We start from the raw sequence: 20,564 nt of genomic DNA, 5'->3' as shown, positions 1-20,564 counted from the left end.
CAGAAATTTGCTTGTCCTGAAAGGAGTTTTAGCTTACAAATAGAAACACTGTCATTAAAGTGGCAAGCAGTAGAAGTGAACTAGACTAAAAATAAATGCCCTTGGTGGCCCCAGAAGTGCCAAAACAAATGGACGGAAGAAATTCCAGCAAATAACACCCAAATGCTCAAGCAACGAGTAAGGGCATGAGAGCTGTAAATGCTTGGCCCTGGTGGCCCCAGCAGTGTGGCAGCATGAGCCTCTGTGCAGGTTGAAGTACGCTCTGAGCCTGGTACCCAGAGACACTTTCTCTATATTCTGGGCATGCATCTTGGAGTGCTCCTGCCAGGGTGCTGCTCGGAGCCCCATAGGGAGATTTGTAGTCCATTTGGAAGGCTTGGTATTTACTCGAAGGCCTATGCAGTTTTTTACTGAAGCTTATGTATTAGTCCTCCATGTCAACCGCTACAGGGAAAATTAGACAATGGCGGCTGACTTCTATATGCATTAAAAACCCTGAGTTTCTCTCTAGGACATTGGTCTAGACAAGGAATTTATGAAAAAGACCTCAAAAGCTTAGGCCACAAAAACAAAATAGACAAATGGGACTTAATTAAACTAAAAAGCTTCTGCACAGCAAAAGAAATAATCAACAAAGTGAAGAACAACCTGCCGAATGGGAGAAAATATTTGCAAACTATTATCTGACAGGAGACTAATATCCAGAATATACAAACTCAAACAATGGGGAAAAAATAATCCCATTAAAAAGTGGAGAAAGGACATGAATAGACATTTCTCAAAAGAGGACATAAAAATAACCAACAGATACATGAAAAAATCTTCACCATTACTAATCATTAGAGAAATGCAAACCAAAACCAAAATGACATATCATCTTATACCAGTCAGAATGGCTATTAATAAAAAGACAAAATACAACAGATGTTGCTGAGGATATGGAGAAAAGGGAAGTCTTATACACTGCTGGTGAGAATGTAAACTAATACAGACACTAAGGAAAACAATATGCAGATTTCCCAAAAAACTAAAACTGGAATTAACATTTGATCCAGCAATCCCTCTACTGGGTATCTACCCAAAGGAAAAATCAGTATATCCAAGGGATACCTGCACTGGCATGTTTATTGCAGCACTATTCACAATAACAAAGATACAGAATCAACCTAAATGCCCATCAATAATGAAAGGGTAAAGAAAATACGGTACATATACACAGTGGAATACTATTCAGCCATGAAAATGAATGAAATCATGCCATTTGCAGCAGCATGGGGATGGAATTGGAGGTCATTATGCTAAGGGAAATAAGCCAGGCACAGCAAGACAAATATCTTATGTTCTCAATCATATGTGGAAGCTTAAATATTTCATTCCATGGAGGTAGATGGTAGAAAGATGACAGAGACTCAGAAGTGGGGGAAAGGGAGGGCAGATGAAAGGAAGTGGGTTAAAGAATAGAAACATACAGTAAAGTAGAAGAAATAACGTCAATGACTGTAGTTAACAAAAATGTACTTGCGTGATGGACACCCTAAATCCTCGGATTTCATCAGTATAGATTCATTACATACATGTAACAAAATTTTACATGTACCCCATAAATTTATACAAACACCACCAAGAAGAACCCTGTTTTTCTTGGAGCCAGTGAACTGCCAATGTGTCTGTGTAGCAAAGTTAACTATTTAGAGAAGCAAGGCTCCCAGGAAAATAAGTCCTTGAAGTTAGTGTGCATAGTCTATAGTCTGATTCCATCTATATACGTGACAGTAAAAGTGGGAATTTTTTGACGCTCCAGGAATTCATTCATTACAAATTTAAATAGGCACATAAGTGAGTAGGTACAAGTGACTTCCAACCCCCTCACCCAAAGGAGCAGAGATATTCTAAGGATTAGAGCTAGAAGAAAACCTAGACAATTTCTTAATAGAACCCTTTTCAAATTCTTACACCAAAATCCAATATTCAAAAGAAAGTCTTGGTAGAGGCAGAGGTGGAACACACAGGGCCTCTGCTACTGTGGCCTTTCCCTCCACTTCAACCACCCCTCTAGCCTGAGGCATTCTTGTGAAACCTCATGGCTTTGAGGAACCCACTAACAATTGCATTTTACCCCATCTTCTCACCTGTCTGAGCAGAAGTGCCTAGCATTTCTACTTCCAAGGTATTTTTTGAGGTGTCATCGGCTTTAGTTTAGCCCTAAGAATTAAAAGAATCTCGAGTGTAGATGATTGCAAGCTCAACTTGTTCCCTTTATGAAAGTATAATACTGAATTTGAGACGTAACTTTCATGGATGGAAATAGACTGCAGGTCCACAATCCTATAATCCCAAAGCTTTGGAAACCAAAAGCCTCTTAACTCATTTGGTGCTTTCAGTTCTCCTAGAGCTCTGCACAGCAGCAGTCCCAGCTGAGCACCAGAGGTGGATAGGTAGAACCTTTTAAAAACTTGAACAGAAAACTTAACAGTGTTCTAGTCAGGTGGCTAAGGGCTGGGCATTCGATTTAGTGTCTGAGCTCTCCCTCTCTGTGGGAAGCAGAGAATTAAACAGAACTAGGGAGCACTTTCTGCTCAGTAGCAGTCCCTCAAAACAAAGTGCTTAGGAAACTAGGAAACGAAGAGGCATAGCCATAAAGCTTAAGGTCTTTATCTGCCTGTCTTTAAAGAGTCCTTTATAAAGCCAGCTTGTCTTCCCACCCCCACCCCAATGTCATTCTTTTAAACAGGCAGGGACATTTTAGTAGCACACTGTACTCCTAATGCCAATTGCTACTCCTTATTGGAGAGAGAGAGAGAGAGAGAGTGTGTGTGTGTGTGTGTGTGTGTGTGTGTGTGTGTGTGGTTGAGAGAGAGAGGGTAAAACACAGCTTTATGATGATCAGGCAGAAGCTTGAGTAAAGTGGAAATATCCCGGATAAGAAAAGCTAGAAATTAAACTCCTTTTTGGCTTCGGATATTTTCTTAGTAGAAAATGCTGATGCCTGTCCTGAGTCTCCTCAATATAGACTCTTAGAGCAGAGCTGCTAGGATTTTAATAGAATTTATTACTGTTGATAGCTTGTATATTACAACTAAATTCAGAGACCCTCTTTAAGGCAATAGTAGAGTAAATATCAGCCTTGGGATACTGTATGCCCATATTTAATCCCAGGCCACTCTGAGTGCCTAGGAAATCTGTAGCTTCAAACTCATTCTTAAGGAGGTTGTCTTCCAGGTACCTTAACCCTGAGGTGGGAAACTATCAATTGACATTGACCTTTAAGTTCCTATTCAAATCTGATTACAAGGTTTCCATTTTGACTATGTAGATATCAATGTCAATGTTGTTGTCTCATTTTGACTTAATAACCTTTGGTAACTAAAACCTTAAAAAAAAAAATCAAAGGCTTTCAGTCTTTACTGTATCTTAACTCCAACCTGACTATTCTTTCCAAGTATATTTATACCTATGTTCTCAGACTACAAATCATTCTTTTCCTGATTACTTAAGGTAGAGTCTTACCACTTTCACAGTCCCCAAAGGTAGTAAGGTTATATAGAACTGCAAGACACGTACCCTCAGCATTGAGAATATTGCAAACATATTAAGAATCCAGTGGCAATGAGGGGAGAGGGGAGAGGCACCAGGTACCTCAGATTTGGTTTAGCAGTATAAAACAACACAGGTGATGCTTCCTGACAACAATCTCTACCCTCCTCTAGTTCCCCTTCTAAATCCCTAGTATATTACAACCAATAAAACATGTGAAGAATGAAAAAGTATTATGAAATGAAGGTAGGAAACCATTCTGCTTTGTAGCTGGGTCCTAGCTTAATTAGACTCATGGGAGCAGAGTGATAGATGCAGTTTTAAAAGCAACATATTTAATATCCAAGGAAGTAACGACACCCATATGGTCATCTTGATTTGGGCCAAATTTTAATCTCCCTGGGAAGAGCCACAAAGCACAAAATGCTCCCAGACAGCAGGGAGTAGCTGACACTAGGAGACCAACTAGGGTATTGTGCACGTAACACAAGAGTTCCAGTCTGTGCTTGTCTCTGTAATATCAGTTCTTATGCCAGCATGCCACAGCTGCAAATGCTGAAAGGTGGCAGGAAATCGGAAGGCCTTCTGCTTGGACACCCTCCCTAAGTAATCTGCGTGAACTATATGATTCCACTGTTTTTCTCAAATATTTGCAGTATATTTGCTTTAAGGGCCACATCTGTGCCTTTTATCGTGAAGCAATCACATCCGCCAGAAGGACAGAACTGCTAATGATAGGAAGCACCTGAACATTAGCTGGCCTGTGCCGGGCAAAACACCAACTGTCCCACTTAGAAGTCTTAGTTCACACCATTGTGTGAATTAAATATCCATACATTAAGCATAGAAAACCAGATTCAGAGAAATCGAATCTACATCTTCAGCTCCACCTCACTTTCCTTTCCTCTCGTCTTTAAATGACAAATGATCTTCCTTTCCCTCTTAACTATACTTTCTTGTTGCTTTTATCTTGGAGCTGTTTTTTAAAGCTGTGTTTTTCCAATTAGACCTCAGTTTCTAAGAGGAGGAATCATGTATTAAATCTCTATTTCTACCCTATTCTTGCTGCTCCTTCTAAATCTTCTTCACTGTGCTTGTAATAGAAACATCATTAATGGATAATAGTATGGATGTGGACAAGAAATGCCATTAAAGGATTAGGACTTGGCTGATTATAGCCACACACGTAGTTTCAACAAATGAGAGAAATGAGTCCACAGGCAGAGATGATGCCCCTTGTGGTCTCTGGGCAATCTGGATTCCTTCTATTTTCGTCTGGCTCCATTTGCCCGAGATCACTATTCCAGCCACCATGCCCAATTTTCAGGTACCAGGAATGAACAGATGGAAAGAAAATGGATCCTCTATCCTCTTAAGGACATTTCCCAAAGTTGTATATACCATTTTAGTTTACATTCCATTAGTCAGAATGTAGTCCCTTGGCTGCACCTCACTGAGAAAGAGGCTTGAAAATCTAGTATTTAGTCTTAGCATGTACCCAGCTAAGAACGCAATTACCGTCAGTCACTGGCTGAAGATCCATCCTACTCTGGCCCTTAGGATGTCATAGCCTGCCGAGTCTGCAGTATCCTTCTGAGAAGGTCCCCATCCATGGGTATTAGGTATCTTGAATCTATAACCAATCCTTGCTTTACTGAATGTTCCCTTCTTATTCTAGGGAGAAAAGCCAAATGTGAACCCTCCCAATTCCAGTGCACAAATGGTCGCTGTATTACGCTGTTGTGGAAATGTGATGGGGATGAAGACTGTGTTGACGGCAGTGATGAAAAGAACTGTGGTGAGTAAAGAGTTTGATGACTTATGCATTTTGTTAAAATATGATGTTATCTTAGTCTGCAAATGTATTGAGATTCTGAAAATAAAATCCACTTCTAACAATTGCTTTGAAAGAATCTATACTTCTCTGTGTAAAGGAATAAAATTGAATGATGTGGGGTTGTCAACTTGAGAATGGAATGATAAGGTGATGTTCCATTTAAATGACGGGACCTAGTTTATCTTAGATCAGACAAACATGTGGAATAGGAATCTGGGAGAAGGGAGAAGAGGACCAGAAATAGAGACAAACAGAAGATTGCTTAGAAGGGGCTTTTTTCCCCTTTTAATTTTCAAATGGCTCTGATCCTAGAAAAGAAGGCAAGCCATGGACATGAGAAAATCCCATAAAGTTTCAGGGGGTTAATTAACCCCTGACATAGAAACTACAAGCCAGCACAGATCAAAGATCAGATAAGGATTCTTTTTTAATTCTCTGCCTACAATAGTTGCTAATTCTAAAGCATTAGCAGGGCGGAAGACATTCTTTCCCCAAGAGAATGGGGATACAGTGTCACAGCCATCAATCAGCATCTATTAAAAGATCATTGTGAGAAATGCCTATGTATGCAATCTATACAACCTCATGTCAAGCCAAAATAGCTGAGAACTGCATGGCAAGATTACATTTAGATACCATGAATACATGCTGAAATTTGCTCTAGGATCCCTTTGTTCAGGGTTGTAAACATTCTGAAACAATATTCTATGTGAATATTGGTGCTAACATTGTCATTTATCTTTTAAAAGATGTTATATAAAGATGTTCACTATACAAGGTAGAAATACAGAAGAAAAGTAGAGACTAAATGCAGGTTTCATCAACTGCCATCTTGTTATGCCTTTACCTACTTCTTCATGCATCATTATTAAAATGCTATAAAGTATGCATCATTGGCAGACCTTGTTCTACACCTGATCTCTCAGAGCAGTATCACAGGTGTTTTCATGCTAATGTGTAAAGCAGATCAGTAGCTCCTTTAGAAGCATAAGAAAGTCCATTCTACCATCTCAGGGAAGAAACTTACATCCAGTCTCAGGACCAAGAATAGTTCTCCTGTGCAACACTTTCGCATCATTTGCATTTTAACACTAAGATTTTAATCTATTCCACAAGACATTGAGTCTCATGCTATTTCTGGGTTACCTAGGTAATTTAGTTCTCTTACTAAACATCTCCCTAGAGAGTCCTCACTCTTGTCAACTATTTTCCTGTTGTAAGTTGCAATTTTTTTTCCTCTCTTCTAAACGATATATTTGGCAAAACCCATTGCTTGTTCTTAAAAAGTAATTATTCTCTTTATGTTGCTCAAGTCTTCTTTTGCCATGTGACTCAGTAGGAACTAACCTGGGTCAACTTGGGATTTTTCTAAAATAGTCTTGTATAAGTACTCTCTACTAGCCACATGGTAGGAGAGTTTGGCAAAGAAAAAGAGGTAGATGTATATCTAATCAAGATCATTTGAGGCAGGAAAAATTATATCCTTAGCCAAAATTTGTCTCTACTTCCTATGTGTGACAGTAGAGAAAGAAAGTAGAAATATTACAATCAGGGAAGGTCTGAGTGCTTACTTTGTTTCTCTATGGAAGAGGAAAGCTATAGAATTACTTAAAACTTCCAAAGCTGCCTCCTATTTTTAGTCTAACCTCTTAATATGGAACTTGGTTACAATATTTAGCATAGTTCTTTATTTCCAGTATGTCAATGGGCATAGTCAACTTAACCTTAGATTCTATTAGCCATGTGCTTCTGTTGGTCCCATTAACTCATTCTTTTATAATGTTAGGCTGAGCTAATTAATCAGCAACCTAAGTACTCTAAATATGTAACTGCTAATTCTCTTCCTCTGTAGCACATCTAAATTCCTATTTGTCTCTCAAGGCCCAGTTCACATATCCTTTCTTTACCCTCCCAGTCTATGCTCCAAATGAAGAGAGATAACCATACGGCAATTTGTCTGTCTCTGTTTATCTTTTGCTCAAACACTGTGGTATACAGCTAATCTTTCACATCCTCCTTACGTTTTCTAAGACTTAACATCATGGGGGGCCAGGTGCGGTGGCTCATGCCTATAATCCCAGCACTTTGGGCGGCCTAGGCAGGCGAATCCCGAGGTCAGGAGATCGAGACCACCCTGGCTAACACGGTGAAACCCTGTCTCTACTAAAAATACAAAAAAATTTAGCCGGACATGGTGGCAGGTGCCTGTAGTCCCAGCTACTCGGGAGGCTGAGGCAGGAGAATGGCGTGAACCCGGGAGGCGGAGCTTGCAGTGAGCCAAGACCGCGCCACTGCACTCCAGCCTGGGCGACAGAGCGAGACTCCGCCTCAAAAAATAAATAAATAAATAAATAAAAAATCAATCAATCAATCAATCAATCAATCATGGGGTCTCTGTACAGCCATTCCGCTACTCCCTCTTTTGTAGCTTCCGAAGAATATCACAGGTTGAATCATAGCAACTAACCCTGCAGACCCTCTCACTTCTTCCTCCATGCTCAGGAGAACATAGACCTTGAATAGCACTTAATTCATTCACATTAGTGTTTGAGTTTTTCAGTGATTTTAGAAACAGGCATGAATCTAAAGCTAGCATGGCCAGTCTTGTTTCCTTGGCTGTGTAATTCAAGGAGATAATCCTTTATAGATCATCATAATTTGTCAACCCATCTTGAGTTCTAGAAATTAACTGTAATCACTGTCTCTCTCCTTTACAATATCTTACTCTCAACCAGAGTGGTCCAAGGGCACACTCTAAGCTCTGAGAGTTCTACCTGCTTTAAAGCAGTGATTTGAGAAACAGTCCCTTTCAAATGTTCATCAAATTGTGAATTTTTCACTTATTTACCTTCACAGAATATATGTTATAGAGGAATGTTTTAAAATAGAAATTGGGTAGAAGGTATAAGCATATAGGCAAGAAAGAATATAATCTAAGAAAGATAAGCTTAGGGTATCCTGTGTGGCTACTTTATATCAAGATTCATCCTGCTCCGTGATTCCTTCATGGGTAGGATAATCAAGCTGCCCGATTTGCTTAGGACAGTCCTGGTTTATGCTTATCTTCCAGATATAATTAAAAGTGTCCCCTTTCTGCCGAGACTGTCCCAGTTTGGACAAAAAATTGCATGGTAACCCTAAGTATAGGGGAAAGACCTGCCCCAGGAAGAATTAGCAACAGAATCAATTCCTCTCCTTAGGCTGTTTTAACATTAGCAGTCAGTTATGGATATTAGCACTGACAGCTTCAATGACTTTTAGCTGGTTGATGTTAGCCTACCCCTTGGCTAGAAAGGCTAAAATCTTCTCTCCCTTGAATTCTAAATACAACATCTCTTGTTACACTGATTGAGTTTTCTCCCCTTTCTACCTGATGAGTTTCTTTGCCCCTGTAGACCAGTATGGGTGACAATATTCAGTACTGGGGTTTGGCCTTCATTCTCCACACTAAACACATGTGTTGTTAAGGGATGCCCCTTGAACAGTATATTAGTCAGCTCAGACTGCTGTCACAAAAATACCATAAATGGGTGGCTGAAACAACAGAAATTTATTTCTCATAGTTGTGGAGGCTGAGAAGAGACCTGCCAGTAGATCTGATATCAGGTGAGGGCTGTCTTTCTGGTTTGCAGATGACCATCTTCTCACTGTGTCCTTACATAGTAGATAACAAAGAGAGAGAGAGTAAGTGCTCTGGTTTCTTTTTATGAGGGTGCTAATCCCATTCATGGGGGCTCCACCCTCGTGACTTAATTACCTCCCAGAGGCCCTACCTCCTAATAACATCATGTTAGGGGTTAGGATTTCAACACGTGAATTCTGGGTGGAGACAAACATTCAGTCCCCAGCAAGCAGTTCTACTATGATCCAGTCAGACGATGGAATATTTAGCTGTTAAATGAAGTACTTGAATGACTTGGAAGAAATGCATGTAGAAAATGAAAGTGTTACTGAATCTCAACATTATAAAACAGGCAGGAAGTTAAATGTAAGGTATCTCCGAGCTGTAAGATAATGGGCAACCTCTGTCTGACCTTGACTTCAGTTTCCTCCAAGTCTCTCAAATGAGCATCTTCCTCCTCTGAAAAAAAATAATAATTTTTCTGAAGTTTCCCCTGGATATTGGCAGTTGAGTGCCCATTGACTCAGCTATTTTTTAGAGCAAAACATGCCAAAATGCAGTATGAGCCCTCATGTGAAGCTAGGGCTGTGGGTAAATGACTTCAACTTTAACCCTTCAAATAAACGTTTGTAGTAAAGAAGACGTGTGCTGAATCTGACTTCGTGTGCAACAATGGCCAGTGTGTTCCCAGCCGATGGAAGTGTGATGGAGATCCTGACTGTGAAGACGGTTCAGATGAAAGCCCAGAACAGTGCCGTGAGTGTAACTTGCTTTGGCCTTGAACTTTCCCAAGTTGTTCGGTGTCTAACATTTCTAAGTATTGCTTAATCTCCTACTTGGTATTCATTTTTCTTTGCCTGCCTTAAAGTTTAGGTCAATTGACTCCAAGGGCAGTCAAATCATTACCAGTTTATCAGCCTCCTTTAAAGAATGTTCTCCCTGGTCCAACAAGACTGACATTCTCTTGGGTAGCTTCACTATTGAATACTTAAAACTGAAGTCAGCAGATTCAATCAAGAACTCCTTGACTAGGTGCATAGATTTCAAATGTTTGTTTATAATAACTGAGCAGATGGTACTCTGGTCCTGGAAGCTAAGTCAAGAAGTGAGGGTTCCCTATGGGCCAAGCAAAAGCTTTTAGAAGGACAGCTTATCATACTATTAAAAAGCTATTACTGAAGAGGTAAGGTAGCTAGTAACTGGGTGATACAGTGACTTCTGACACACACGTAACCTAAAGTTACTAAAATGGAGATCTTACAGCATGTTCTTAAATAAGAGAAACTTCATAGGTATGCAAGTATATACCTGTGTCCTTAGGAAAAAGTCTATGAGACCATAAAGAATGATGGTTTGGGATCATATAAATTGAGATCACATGAATGTCAAGGCAAAGAAAGTCTTAGAGTTTGAGTCAGTAGAGGCCTGCACTGGTAGAAACACTAAAAAAGGACTAACATGAACACAGTTTAGGTCTAAAGTGTGATTATGAAAGAAAATCAAATAGAAAGGAAGATAAGGGTGTTACTTTCAATTTTCTAGATAAGAAGTGAGGGGAGTAATATTGGTCAAGGCAAGTGAGTTCAAGGCCTGGGAGCTAAAGACAGGTTGTGTAAAGATTCAGCCTCAACTTTTAGCGGAGAATGACCTTGTCAAGTCAAGCATTAGGGCATGCTTCTACTTTGCAAGATGTCAATCTAAAGGACGTTGTGAAGGAGGCCCGTAGAGGAATCTAGGCAACAGAAGATTTTGTAGGTGTTTGACCATCTGACTTTTCATGTATTTGAGATTAGATGACAATATCTGGGTGTGCCCACTTGACATCCAACAGATAAATAGTGGTCTAGGAGCAGGCCAGCCAATAAACTTCACCACGCCAAGTAAAACAAAAGCCAGAACTCAGCACGCAATGGGACCTTGAAGGAGTGACGTGGTCAAAGCTGTCACGTACACTGCCAGGTAGCATAGGTTGGCACAGCTTCTAAGGAGTGGAGCTGATGAAAGAGCTCCCCGGGCTTCAGCCAGTTAGTAGAATTTCGCCAGTGTGCCAGGCTACTGAGTCACAGGTATTAGCGCTTCCAGGCAGCACAGGAGCAGCAGCTTTGCATTGATCAGTTCTGAGGCTCTTTTGAGACTGTATATCATCAACAGATATGAGAACATGCCGCATAAATGAAATCAGCTGTGGCGCCCATTCTACTCAGTGTATCCCAGTGTCCTGGAGATGTGATGGTGAAAATGATTGTGACAGTGGAGAAGATGAAGAAAACTGTGGTAAGAAGATCAGTGTTGAGTGACGTAACCCAAAGACCCTTTTCCTAAAGGAAGGGTGGGCAGGGGAAACTAACCTAAGCCTGAAGACGCACTGACATTGACTCACTTTTCAGTGACTTCACTATCTGCTCAATTACTTGTCCTTCATAACTGCCCTAAAACCCTAAAAGACATTCATGTGGCAATTGACCATTGCTTGGTGTTTCTTTTAGGCAAATAGAAATAAGAAGGTAAGTCATTGAAGGCACTTATATATAGAAGTAGCTCAGGGAAGCAGCAATTGTGTGGGCTTTTGTTTTGACAGTAATTCATGTGTCTTTTGCACTTTGGCACAATAAAATTAGAAGGTGAGTAGGGTTGGCAAACACATTCATAGGTCTAAATTTGATTGGGTTATTGGAATAAATTATTTGAGTATTATACAAGCATTTCTTTGCCCATGAACTAGATTCTGGCATAACTTTCCCAGAAAAAAAAAAAAAAAAGACACAGAAGCATGAATTAACATCTTGCCTCAGATACCCAAAGAAAAGTCTACCCAACTGGTGATACCTTTGTCTCCTGTTGCAGTTCCTGTCTCTGAAAGCTAACTCTGCTTCCTATTCTTTCATGTTTCTGGTCTTGGAAAATCTTTAATAAAATGCTGCATGTTGAAGGTGAGGGCCTGGGAAAATCACTAGGTTGAACAAACAGTGCTTTGAATGTTCTTTCAAGCTACTGCCCTTTTTATAGGGCCTCTAAAACCTACAGCTCCCAAGTCTGACAAGCATGGGCCTCCTGATATGGTAGTAGTCAAGGGAGCTCAGGGCACTTACAGTTGAAACACCAGTCTTGTGTGTAGAAGTCGCCTCCTGAGGTCAATACCACTGCACCTAGTCCAATGAGTTTTAGTGTTCAATCCTAGAATTGGGTTTTCTGTATTGGTAAGCCCTGGTGCTGCCAAGTGTTTCCCTTATAAATCTAGACTTTGCTTCCCAAGAGAGTCGTGGTCTCTATTCTAATTGCCACCAAATTGTGACCTTGAAACATTTGGCAGGAATTTAAGTCAAAGTACCAATTGGCTAGTAGGACTAGCTTATCATTGTCAGCATACCTGATTGTTAAATGGTGATTATAGCCCTGGCAGTGACTTTTTCAAAATGGAAAGTGTTTAAGACTTGTTATTCCTGATCCTTATTTAAAGGACCAAAAAGAGGAACCATGTATGGTGGTATGTGGTTCACCTCTTTTGGTGACAAAGTCTTAATGCTTGTTGTGAGTATTACGTTGCATGATATTCTCAACTAGTGATAAGATCTGACAAGCAGTATGTTGATTCAAGGACAACTCAATCTCTGCCTTCCAAATTGAAATCCCTTGTTACAGTTTGTTATTTATGATGGCCACTTTTAGAGTCAATTGTGGTTCTCATCTCAAATTAATTTCCAGTCTTCAACCATTTTCTTGGTTCTTTATTTCTGTTCTTATTTATTGTGTGCCTTCATTTTTTTGTACAATGAGACTGTACAAAAGTTCTTGATTTAATTCCATTGTAGCCTTTAAGTTGGGCTAGTAAGTTAGGATTAATGAATAAAGATCAATGTATTAGATTTTGGGACAAGAATCTTGAACGGACCAATCTTGATGCATTTTCAATGGGGCATCCTCTCTCTTAATAGGCAATATAACATGTAGTCCCGACGAGTTCACCTGCTCCAGTGGCCGCTGCATCTCCAGGAACTTTGTATGCAATGGCCAGGATGACTGCAGCGATGGCAGTGATGAGCTGGACTGTGCCCCGCCAACCTGTGGCACCCATGAGTTCCAGTGCAGCACCTCCTCCTGCATCCCCATCAGCTGGGTATGCGACGATGATGCAGACTGCTCCGACCAGTCTGATGAGTCCCTGGAGCAGTGTGGCCGTCAGCCAGTTATACACACCAAGTGTCCAGCCAGCGAAATCCAGTGCGGCTCTGGCGAGTGCATCCATAAGAAGTGGCGATGTGATGGGGACCCTGACTGCAAGGATGGCAGTGATGAGGTCAACTGTCGTAAGTAGCTTTCTAGCATGGCATGTTCAGTTCTCTTCCTTGTATCAACTGGGACAATTTGCTGGCTTCATTCCATGGTGTTTCCTCCCTTTGTAGCCTCTCGAACTTGCCGACCTGACCAATTTGAATGTGAGGATGGCAGCTGCATCCATGGCAGCAGGCAGTGTAATGGTATCCGAGACTGTGTCGATGGTTCCGATGAAGTCAACTGCAAAAATGGTGAGGGTTTCTTCTTGTTGGTTAAGCAATGGATTGCTCTGACCAGACCCACTCATGGAATCTCTCTTCTTTGTTTCTCTTTGTAGTCAATCAGTGCTTGGGCCCTGGAAAATTCAAGTGCAGAAGTGGAGAATGCATAGATATCAGCAAAGTATGTAACCAGGAGCAGGACTGCAGGGACTGGAGTGATGAGCCCCTGAAAGAGTGTCGTAAGTGTACTTGTTGTTCAAGTACAGATCCTGGAAGTTTGATACAATCCAGTATAGCTAACACTGTGTGGACCCCCCGTGATGGCTAGTTAAACTTTTGAATGTACTGAAGTTCAATTGTAGACTTCAGAGTGAAACTTTATGACTTAAAAGCCCAGGTAGGACAAACTAGTTTATAGTTTTTGTTGTTTTTTTTTTTTTTTTTTTTTTTTTTTTGAGATGGAGTTCCACTCTTGTTGCCCAGGCTGGAGTGCAATGATGCAATCTCGGCTCACTGCAACCTCTGCCTCCCGGGTTCAAGCAGTTGTTCTGCCTCAGCCTCCTGAGTAGCTGGGACTATAGGCACCCACCACCACACCCAGCTAATTTTTTTTTTTTTTTGTATTTTTAGTAGAGACAGGGTTTCACCATGTTGGCCAGGCTGGTCTCGAACTCCTGACCTCGTGATCCACCCGCCTCGGCCTTCCAAAGTGCTGGGATTACAGGCATGAGCCACCGCGCCCGGCCCAAACTAGTTTATAGTTTAACCTCCTTAAAGATAACTGATCATCAATAGAGAAACTTGACTAAATGCTTGACCAACTGGTAACTTGCCAAGGAGTTAGATAATCCACCCTGAAATATATACCTATAAAATAAATGATTAGGTCTTAGACAAATCATAGGTTTGACCAGGCCAACTAGATAAGTTATCACAAATAGCCTGGGTTTTAAATGTGAAAGATATTAATTGAAAATAAGTTGTCAAGTGACTACTACATTTTTATTCCAGATATAAACGAATGCTTGGTAAATAATGGTGGATGTTCTCATATCTGCAAAGACCTAGTTATAGGCTACGAGTGTGACTGTGCAGCTGGGTTTGAACTGATAGATAGGAAAACCTGTGGAGGTGAGTCTAAGAAGAAAACCTGGACCCTGCAGGTGATGGGAAAGGATAGTAGGTACCTAGTAAGGTATAGGAGCAGCAAGACTAATTCTGATTTCCCTCCTAGATATTGATGAATGCCAAAATCCAGGAATCTGCAGTCAAATTTGTATCAACTTAAAAGGCGGTTACAAGTGTGAATGTAGTCGTGGCTATCAAATGGATCTTGCTACTGGCGTGTGCAAGGCAGTAGGTAAATGAACTTGGACTGGTATGGCTATTGTACCTTTAAGAGTAAGTGCCTCTAAAAGGTACAGCCAGTGACTACAATAGTCAAACTAAACATGAAATTGTACTTGAGAACAATGCTGCTAACCTCATAATACAGCAGTATAGGTCAAATAGCAGATCTCTCCCCTAGATATCTACCTTGATCATTCCTTTTGTATATGATACCATGAATACCTACCAGGTTTGCATGCTCTGTTTCCAAAACTTGAGTCCAACTCAAATAAGTGACTTATTCATCACTCACCCTGTTCTTGAAGGCTGTAACCCCACGACTGCCTTCCTAAACTGTAGGAAGCACTTGCAGGTCCCAGGGGCAGGAGCTCCAGAACACATACTACTGAGGTATTCCACAATACCTTTATTTTCTAAGTGCTCCTCTGCTGGGAGGAGGTGGTTTAGAAAGATCTTGCCTTCTTAAAGCAAAACTAAGTAACCCTGACTTCCATCTTGCAGGCAAAGAGCCAAGTCTGATCTTCACTAATCGAAGAGACATCAGGAAGATTGGCTTAGAGAGGAAAGAATATATCCAACTAGTTGAACAGCTAAGAAACACTGTGGCTCTCGATGCTGACATTGCTGCTCAGAAACTATTCTGGGCTGATCTAAGCCAAAAGGCTATCTTCAGGTAACTTTCAGTTCCTTTTGTGGTGTCTTGACATAAGTCATTGTCACTTGGGAAGTGATCTGCGGGATAGTTCGGAGGAGTTTCTTTTGTGTCTAGCCCCATCTAGCATCGAATTACCTGGGGACATTAAATCTAATGCTAATTCTTTATTAAACTGTTATCACTTCCTAATTAGAAACTAACAATTGTCTATGAAGTAAAAGATGACATCTTTCATATTTTTTATATTTTCTCCCTTTTCTCTACAGTTAATTGAGAACTGTTCATTGTTGCTACAAATAGAAATGGTAGTACAGCCTTTTCTTAATGGGAACTATAGAAACTCAGATGATGGATACTGAAACAAATAGCTTCACTTAGAAATTTGTTGTTCTTGTGCATAGAATACATACCAGCAACTAGATAATCTACAGCATTATTAATTTAGGATCAGTAAGCAGCATGGTTAAATAATTTGAGTGGTGAGCTGTGGTGTTAACTAGATTTCTTTCTGAACAAAGTCATTGACCATTTTGTAAGCAAAAAGTCCATTCTCCAAGCTCTAATTGTGTCAAACTCTTAAATTTCTTGTGACCTATTCTGTTTCAGTGCCTCAATTGATGACAAGGTTGGTAGACATGTTAAAATGATCGACAATGTCTATAATCCTGCAGCCATTGCTGTTGATTGGGTGTACAAGACCATCTACTGGACTGATGCGGCTTCTAAGACTATTTCAGTAGCTACCCTAGATGGAACCAAGAGGAAGTTCCTGTTTAACTCTGACTTGCGAGAGCCTGCCTCCATAGCTGTGGACCCACTGTCTGGGTTTGTAGTCTGTTTTCCATCACATAGCCTTTGGAATGGTATCTGTGTAGGTCGGGAGCTTTCTCATACCTGAATTAGTACTAAAATCTCAACGTTTATGAGCCTTCTGCAACAAAGAATTAGAACTCTAATTTAAGATATCAGTTTTGCCCCTGTTGAGTGACCCTGGGATGTCCTTATCTATATGACAAGTCCTCCTGTCTGACTCTCGTATGACTGATTGCTGGTTGACATTAATGAATTAACATTCCTGATTTGATGTGTGTACCAAAAGCTGTATCTGAACCCTTTTGTCCACCCAGTTTCTATGCAAGTGATTTTTTAATTTTTGACTGAATGCTTTGCTGGGCTAGCTGTGGATGATCAAACCTAAATGACAGCCTGAATTGTGAGGATTTGGGTAACCACATTGCATCTAAGTGTGCAAGTTGTCTGAAAGTCCAGCAGAAATAAACAGACCTTTCTAGAAACATTTCACTAAGGGGGTTCTGTAAATTGCCACTAAGTAACATAGAAGAGCAGCTTAGGAAGTTGACTAAGGCTGTAGTCGTCATCACAACTGGCCCCCGTGCAGCCTCATTAGAACTCAGTCAGCCAACCCCTGCTATGAAATTTGAAGGATGTTCGTCTTGCACTCCTCTGAAAGAACTGACCTTTTAAAAAGGAAACATAACCTTGTGACTTTGGGCCGAAATTTAAATGTCAGACAAACATAGATTATTATAGTTAATAATGAGCTTGTAGATTCTTAATATTCAATTTTATTTACCTAGAACATAGTTTAGACCCTTAAGTGTTACTATTTGTCACTAGAGAATGCCTTGAGTTTTCTGCTCAAATTTTAAATTTTTGTTTCCAGCTACTACAACTTTATTCCTTCTAAACCACTGAGGCTTATTTCTCATTTAATTTTTCACAGCTTTGTTTACTGGTCAGACTGGGGTGAACCAGCTAAAATAGAAAAAGCAGGAATGAATGGATTCGATAGACGTCCACTGGTGACAGCGGATATCCAGTGGCCTAACGGAATTACACTTGGTATGTATGTTCTTCCTTCTCGACCACCCACTCACCTATCTTCATAGTGTTTCCATTTATCTCCATGGTGAATTGTGAATTCTGGACTAGCAGATGACTCTACTGCTTCCGCCTAAATTCTAGCAGGAATTTTCAATGGGAGTAACTGAACAACACAAGTAAAATGGTGGATTAACAAATTACACATTCCATAATTACTGGCCTGTTGTCCAGCTGGGCCTAATATGTGACACAAATTCAGTGAACGTTGGGTCTTGGGTGCACTCATACTAAATATTCTGGGCATGAGTGCCTTAGCATTTCCTGAATTGCAGGCTTTTAACAGTTTTCTTCTGGCTTTTTGGAGGAGAACAACAAAATGGTAGCCTCTTTTAATATTTTCTGTAATGTGAGTAATATTTCTTAAGTCATTTGCTTTGAGAATCTCAGGTACCCTGTTAGTCCCCAAAAATGAATGTGGATACAGGCTCTGCATGCTGCTTCACAAGGTTTGTGTGACCCCTGTTAAGAAACCCTGCTGGGGAAAGAACCATGAAAGTAGATGATTAATTCATTAGATATTTTAAATGGAAGCCAGAGTAGTAGTGGCTTGTCATGTAATGACAATTCTTTTCCTACCTAGACCTTATAAAAAGTCGCCTCTATTGGCTTGATTCTAAGTTGCACATGTTATCCAGCGTGGACTTGAATGGCCAGGATCGTAGGATAGTACTAAAGTCTCTGGAGTTCCTAGCTCATCCTCTTGCACTAACAATATTTGAGGTAAGATGTGTCTCACATCAAAGTGTGTACCTTGGAGCTACTATATCACTTTGAGAAGAAATAACAGACATAGCGGGAGGAGGGAAGAGCAGCTGAACATGGCTTGAGAAACTGCTTTCACTTAAAACCTGGTACAAATTAGACACTAATTCCCAGAAGCACTCCAAACCTAAACTTGATTCTTTTACAGTTTTATATCCAGTGTCCCCGTTCAGCATTCAGTAAACTTAGTCCATTAAATGAGAAGTAAATGATGATGACCTTAGAAATGGACTTGTGTTCATCCTGGAGGTACATGCTAATTGTGGGCTTCTGTTTTAGGATCGTGTCTACTGGATAGATGGGGAAAATGAAGCAGTCTATGGTGCCAATAAATTCACTGGATCAGAGCTAGCCACTCTAGTCAACAACCTGAATGATGCCCAAGACATCATTGTCTATCATGAACTTGTACAGCCATCAGGTACCGTGGAGAAGCACAGTCCTTAATAACTACTTTAAGGGAAGCAGCATGACACAGAACCTGCTGGATGTCAGTAGCTTTTGGCAACTCAGTTTTCTTTAAAAGGGAACTTTTGCCCTCCTGTACCCTACCTTAAACATTTCACATGTTATTTTTTTATTTCTGCTGCCTTAGAGAAATGGCTTCTCAACTTCAGCTCCTAGCTTTCCTCCCAAGCCTCAGTGTCAGAGCTTTCATTTCTGTTTCATTCATGTCCCCTTGGCCTTCAGCCCCTCTTGCCAAGACTATTGCAGTAGCCTCCAAAAGCTACAAAAGCTTGTAGCTTTTGTGCTACAAGCTTTCTCTACTGTTAGTTTGCTAGGACTTTTGCAATGAAGTACCACAAACTGCCTTAAACAGAAATTTATTGTCTCAAAATTCTGGAGGACAGAAGTCTGAAATCAAGGTGCCAGGAGGGTTGGTGCCTCTTGAGGGCTGTGAGGGAAGGGTCTGTTCCAGGCCTCTTCTTGGTCTGTTGATGGTGCTCTTCCCCCTTTGTCTCTTCACATCATCTTCCCTCTGTATATGCTCGTGTCCAGCTTTCTTGCTTTCTTTTTCTTTTTTTTGGAGACTGACTCTTGCTCTGTCACCCAGGCTGGAGTGCAGTGGCACAATCTCGGCTCACTGCAACCTCCACCTCCTGTGTTCAAGCAATTCTCCTGCCTCAGCCTCCCGAGTAGCTGAGACTACAGGAGTGAGCCACCACGTCCAGCTAAACTTTGTATCTTTAGTAGAGATGGGGTTTCACCATGTTGGCCAGACTGGTCTCGAACTCCTGACCCAAAGTAATCTGCCTGCCTCCTAAAGTGCTGGAATTACAGGCGTGAGCTGTAATAACAGTCATATTGGATTAGAGCCCACCTTAATGACCTCATTTTAACTTGATTACCTCTGTGAATATCCTATCCTCAATATCTCCAAATAAGATCACATTCTGAGGTACTAGGACTTCAATATATGAATTTTAGGGAGGAACACCATTCAACTCATAACACCTACTTTCCCCCTGTGACACACCTGATATAGGATTGTGTAGATTCTCAAACACATCGGGTTATATTATCTCCTGCTGAAAACACGTGGCTGGTTCTAGCTAAATAAAACCTTCAAACCTTCCTAAGGCTGAGTTTCCTTCCACTTTGTTGGAGCAAGTCAAGAGAAAACCAGGAGAACATGCCTAGTCTCCTTTTTCTGAGCCTTCACGCTAAACCTCGGGCAAATAGTGAGAGCCAGTCCTGGTCCCTCACCTCCCTTCCCCACCTCCTCTTTTGGCATCTGTCTCTTAAAGGCATAACTTTTACAGTCTATCTCCAAGAGGTCCCTTATCTGGTGTCCTTAGAGCGTGGTGCCTGTACCTTTATACTTATTCTTCCTTGATATTGCTCTCACTTGAAGGATTGGCAGAGTAGACAAGTTGAAGCTCTTGGGGGCAAGGACTCAGGTCTTCAACATGTAGAACAAGGCTTTATATATACTAGGCACCGGAATACCCATTTTAATGGTATTTTTTTTTTCCTGACTAGGTAAAAATTGGTGTGAAGAAGACATGGAGAATGGAGGATGTGAATACCTATGCCTGCCAGCACCACAGATTAATGATCACTCTCCAAAATATACCTGTTCCTGTCCCAATGGGTACAATGTAGAGGAAAATGGCCGAGACTGTCAAAGTAAGGCATTTTGTGTTTCAACCACAAGTAGAACCTACAACAAGCAATATAATAAGACACAAGCTTGGATTTTTAAGAATTCTGTTTTAGCTAATTCTTTGAATAGATTTGAGAAGATACCTGCTATTGTTGTATGCCGGGTTATCATGTCATTTCTTTAGAACTGACTTTAACCCATTTCAACATTAAATGAGTTTATAGGAGACTAAAGTGTCAACATACCTTACACTAATTTGTACCTAGTCCCTTAACAGCACTGAGCTAGCCAACTTGCAG

The 20,564-nt window shown here is 40.7% G+C and overlaps 1 protein-coding gene across 4 annotated transcripts in view; it reads left to right on the top strand.

Moving 5' to 3' along the window:
• VLDLR (very low density lipoprotein receptor) overlaps window positions 1-20,564 on the top strand; it is a 33,253-nt gene that overhangs the window by 9,003 nt on the left and 3,686 nt on the right. For 2 of the 4 annotated variants that reach the window (XM_003823353.4, XM_003823352.5), the window contains exons 2-15: window positions 5,213-5,332; window positions 9,627-9,749; window positions 11,145-11,267; window positions 12,926-13,297; window positions 13,394-13,516; window positions 13,603-13,725; window positions 14,498-14,617; window positions 14,721-14,846; window positions 15,338-15,509; window positions 16,098-16,316; window positions 17,236-17,354; window positions 17,977-18,116; window positions 18,438-18,579; window positions 20,142-20,288. In XM_003823353.4, the coding sequence (XP_003823401.3) occupies window positions 5,213-5,332; window positions 9,627-9,749; window positions 11,145-11,267; window positions 12,926-13,297; window positions 13,394-13,516; window positions 13,603-13,725; window positions 14,498-14,617; window positions 14,721-14,846; window positions 15,338-15,509; window positions 16,098-16,316; window positions 17,236-17,354; window positions 17,977-18,116; window positions 18,438-18,579; window positions 20,142-20,288 (2,169 nt within the window). The remainder of the gene's footprint in view (window positions 1-5,212; window positions 5,333-9,626; window positions 9,750-11,144; window positions 11,268-12,925; window positions 13,298-13,393; window positions 13,517-13,602; window positions 13,726-14,497; window positions 14,618-14,720; window positions 14,847-15,337; window positions 15,510-16,097; window positions 16,317-17,235; window positions 17,355-17,976; window positions 18,117-18,437; window positions 18,580-20,141; window positions 20,289-20,564) is intronic. The other 2 variants (XM_024930130.3, XM_008976990.5) reach the window with 1 other exon arrangement.

This window comes from Pan paniscus, chromosome 11, assembly GCF_029289425.2.
Source record: "Pan paniscus chromosome 11, NHGRI_mPanPan1-v2.0_pri, whole genome shotgun sequence".
NCBI classification, from domain to species: domain Eukaryota; kingdom Metazoa; phylum Chordata; class Mammalia; order Primates; family Hominidae; genus Pan; species Pan paniscus.
This window is presented reverse-complemented; position numbering and strand designations above follow the sequence as displayed.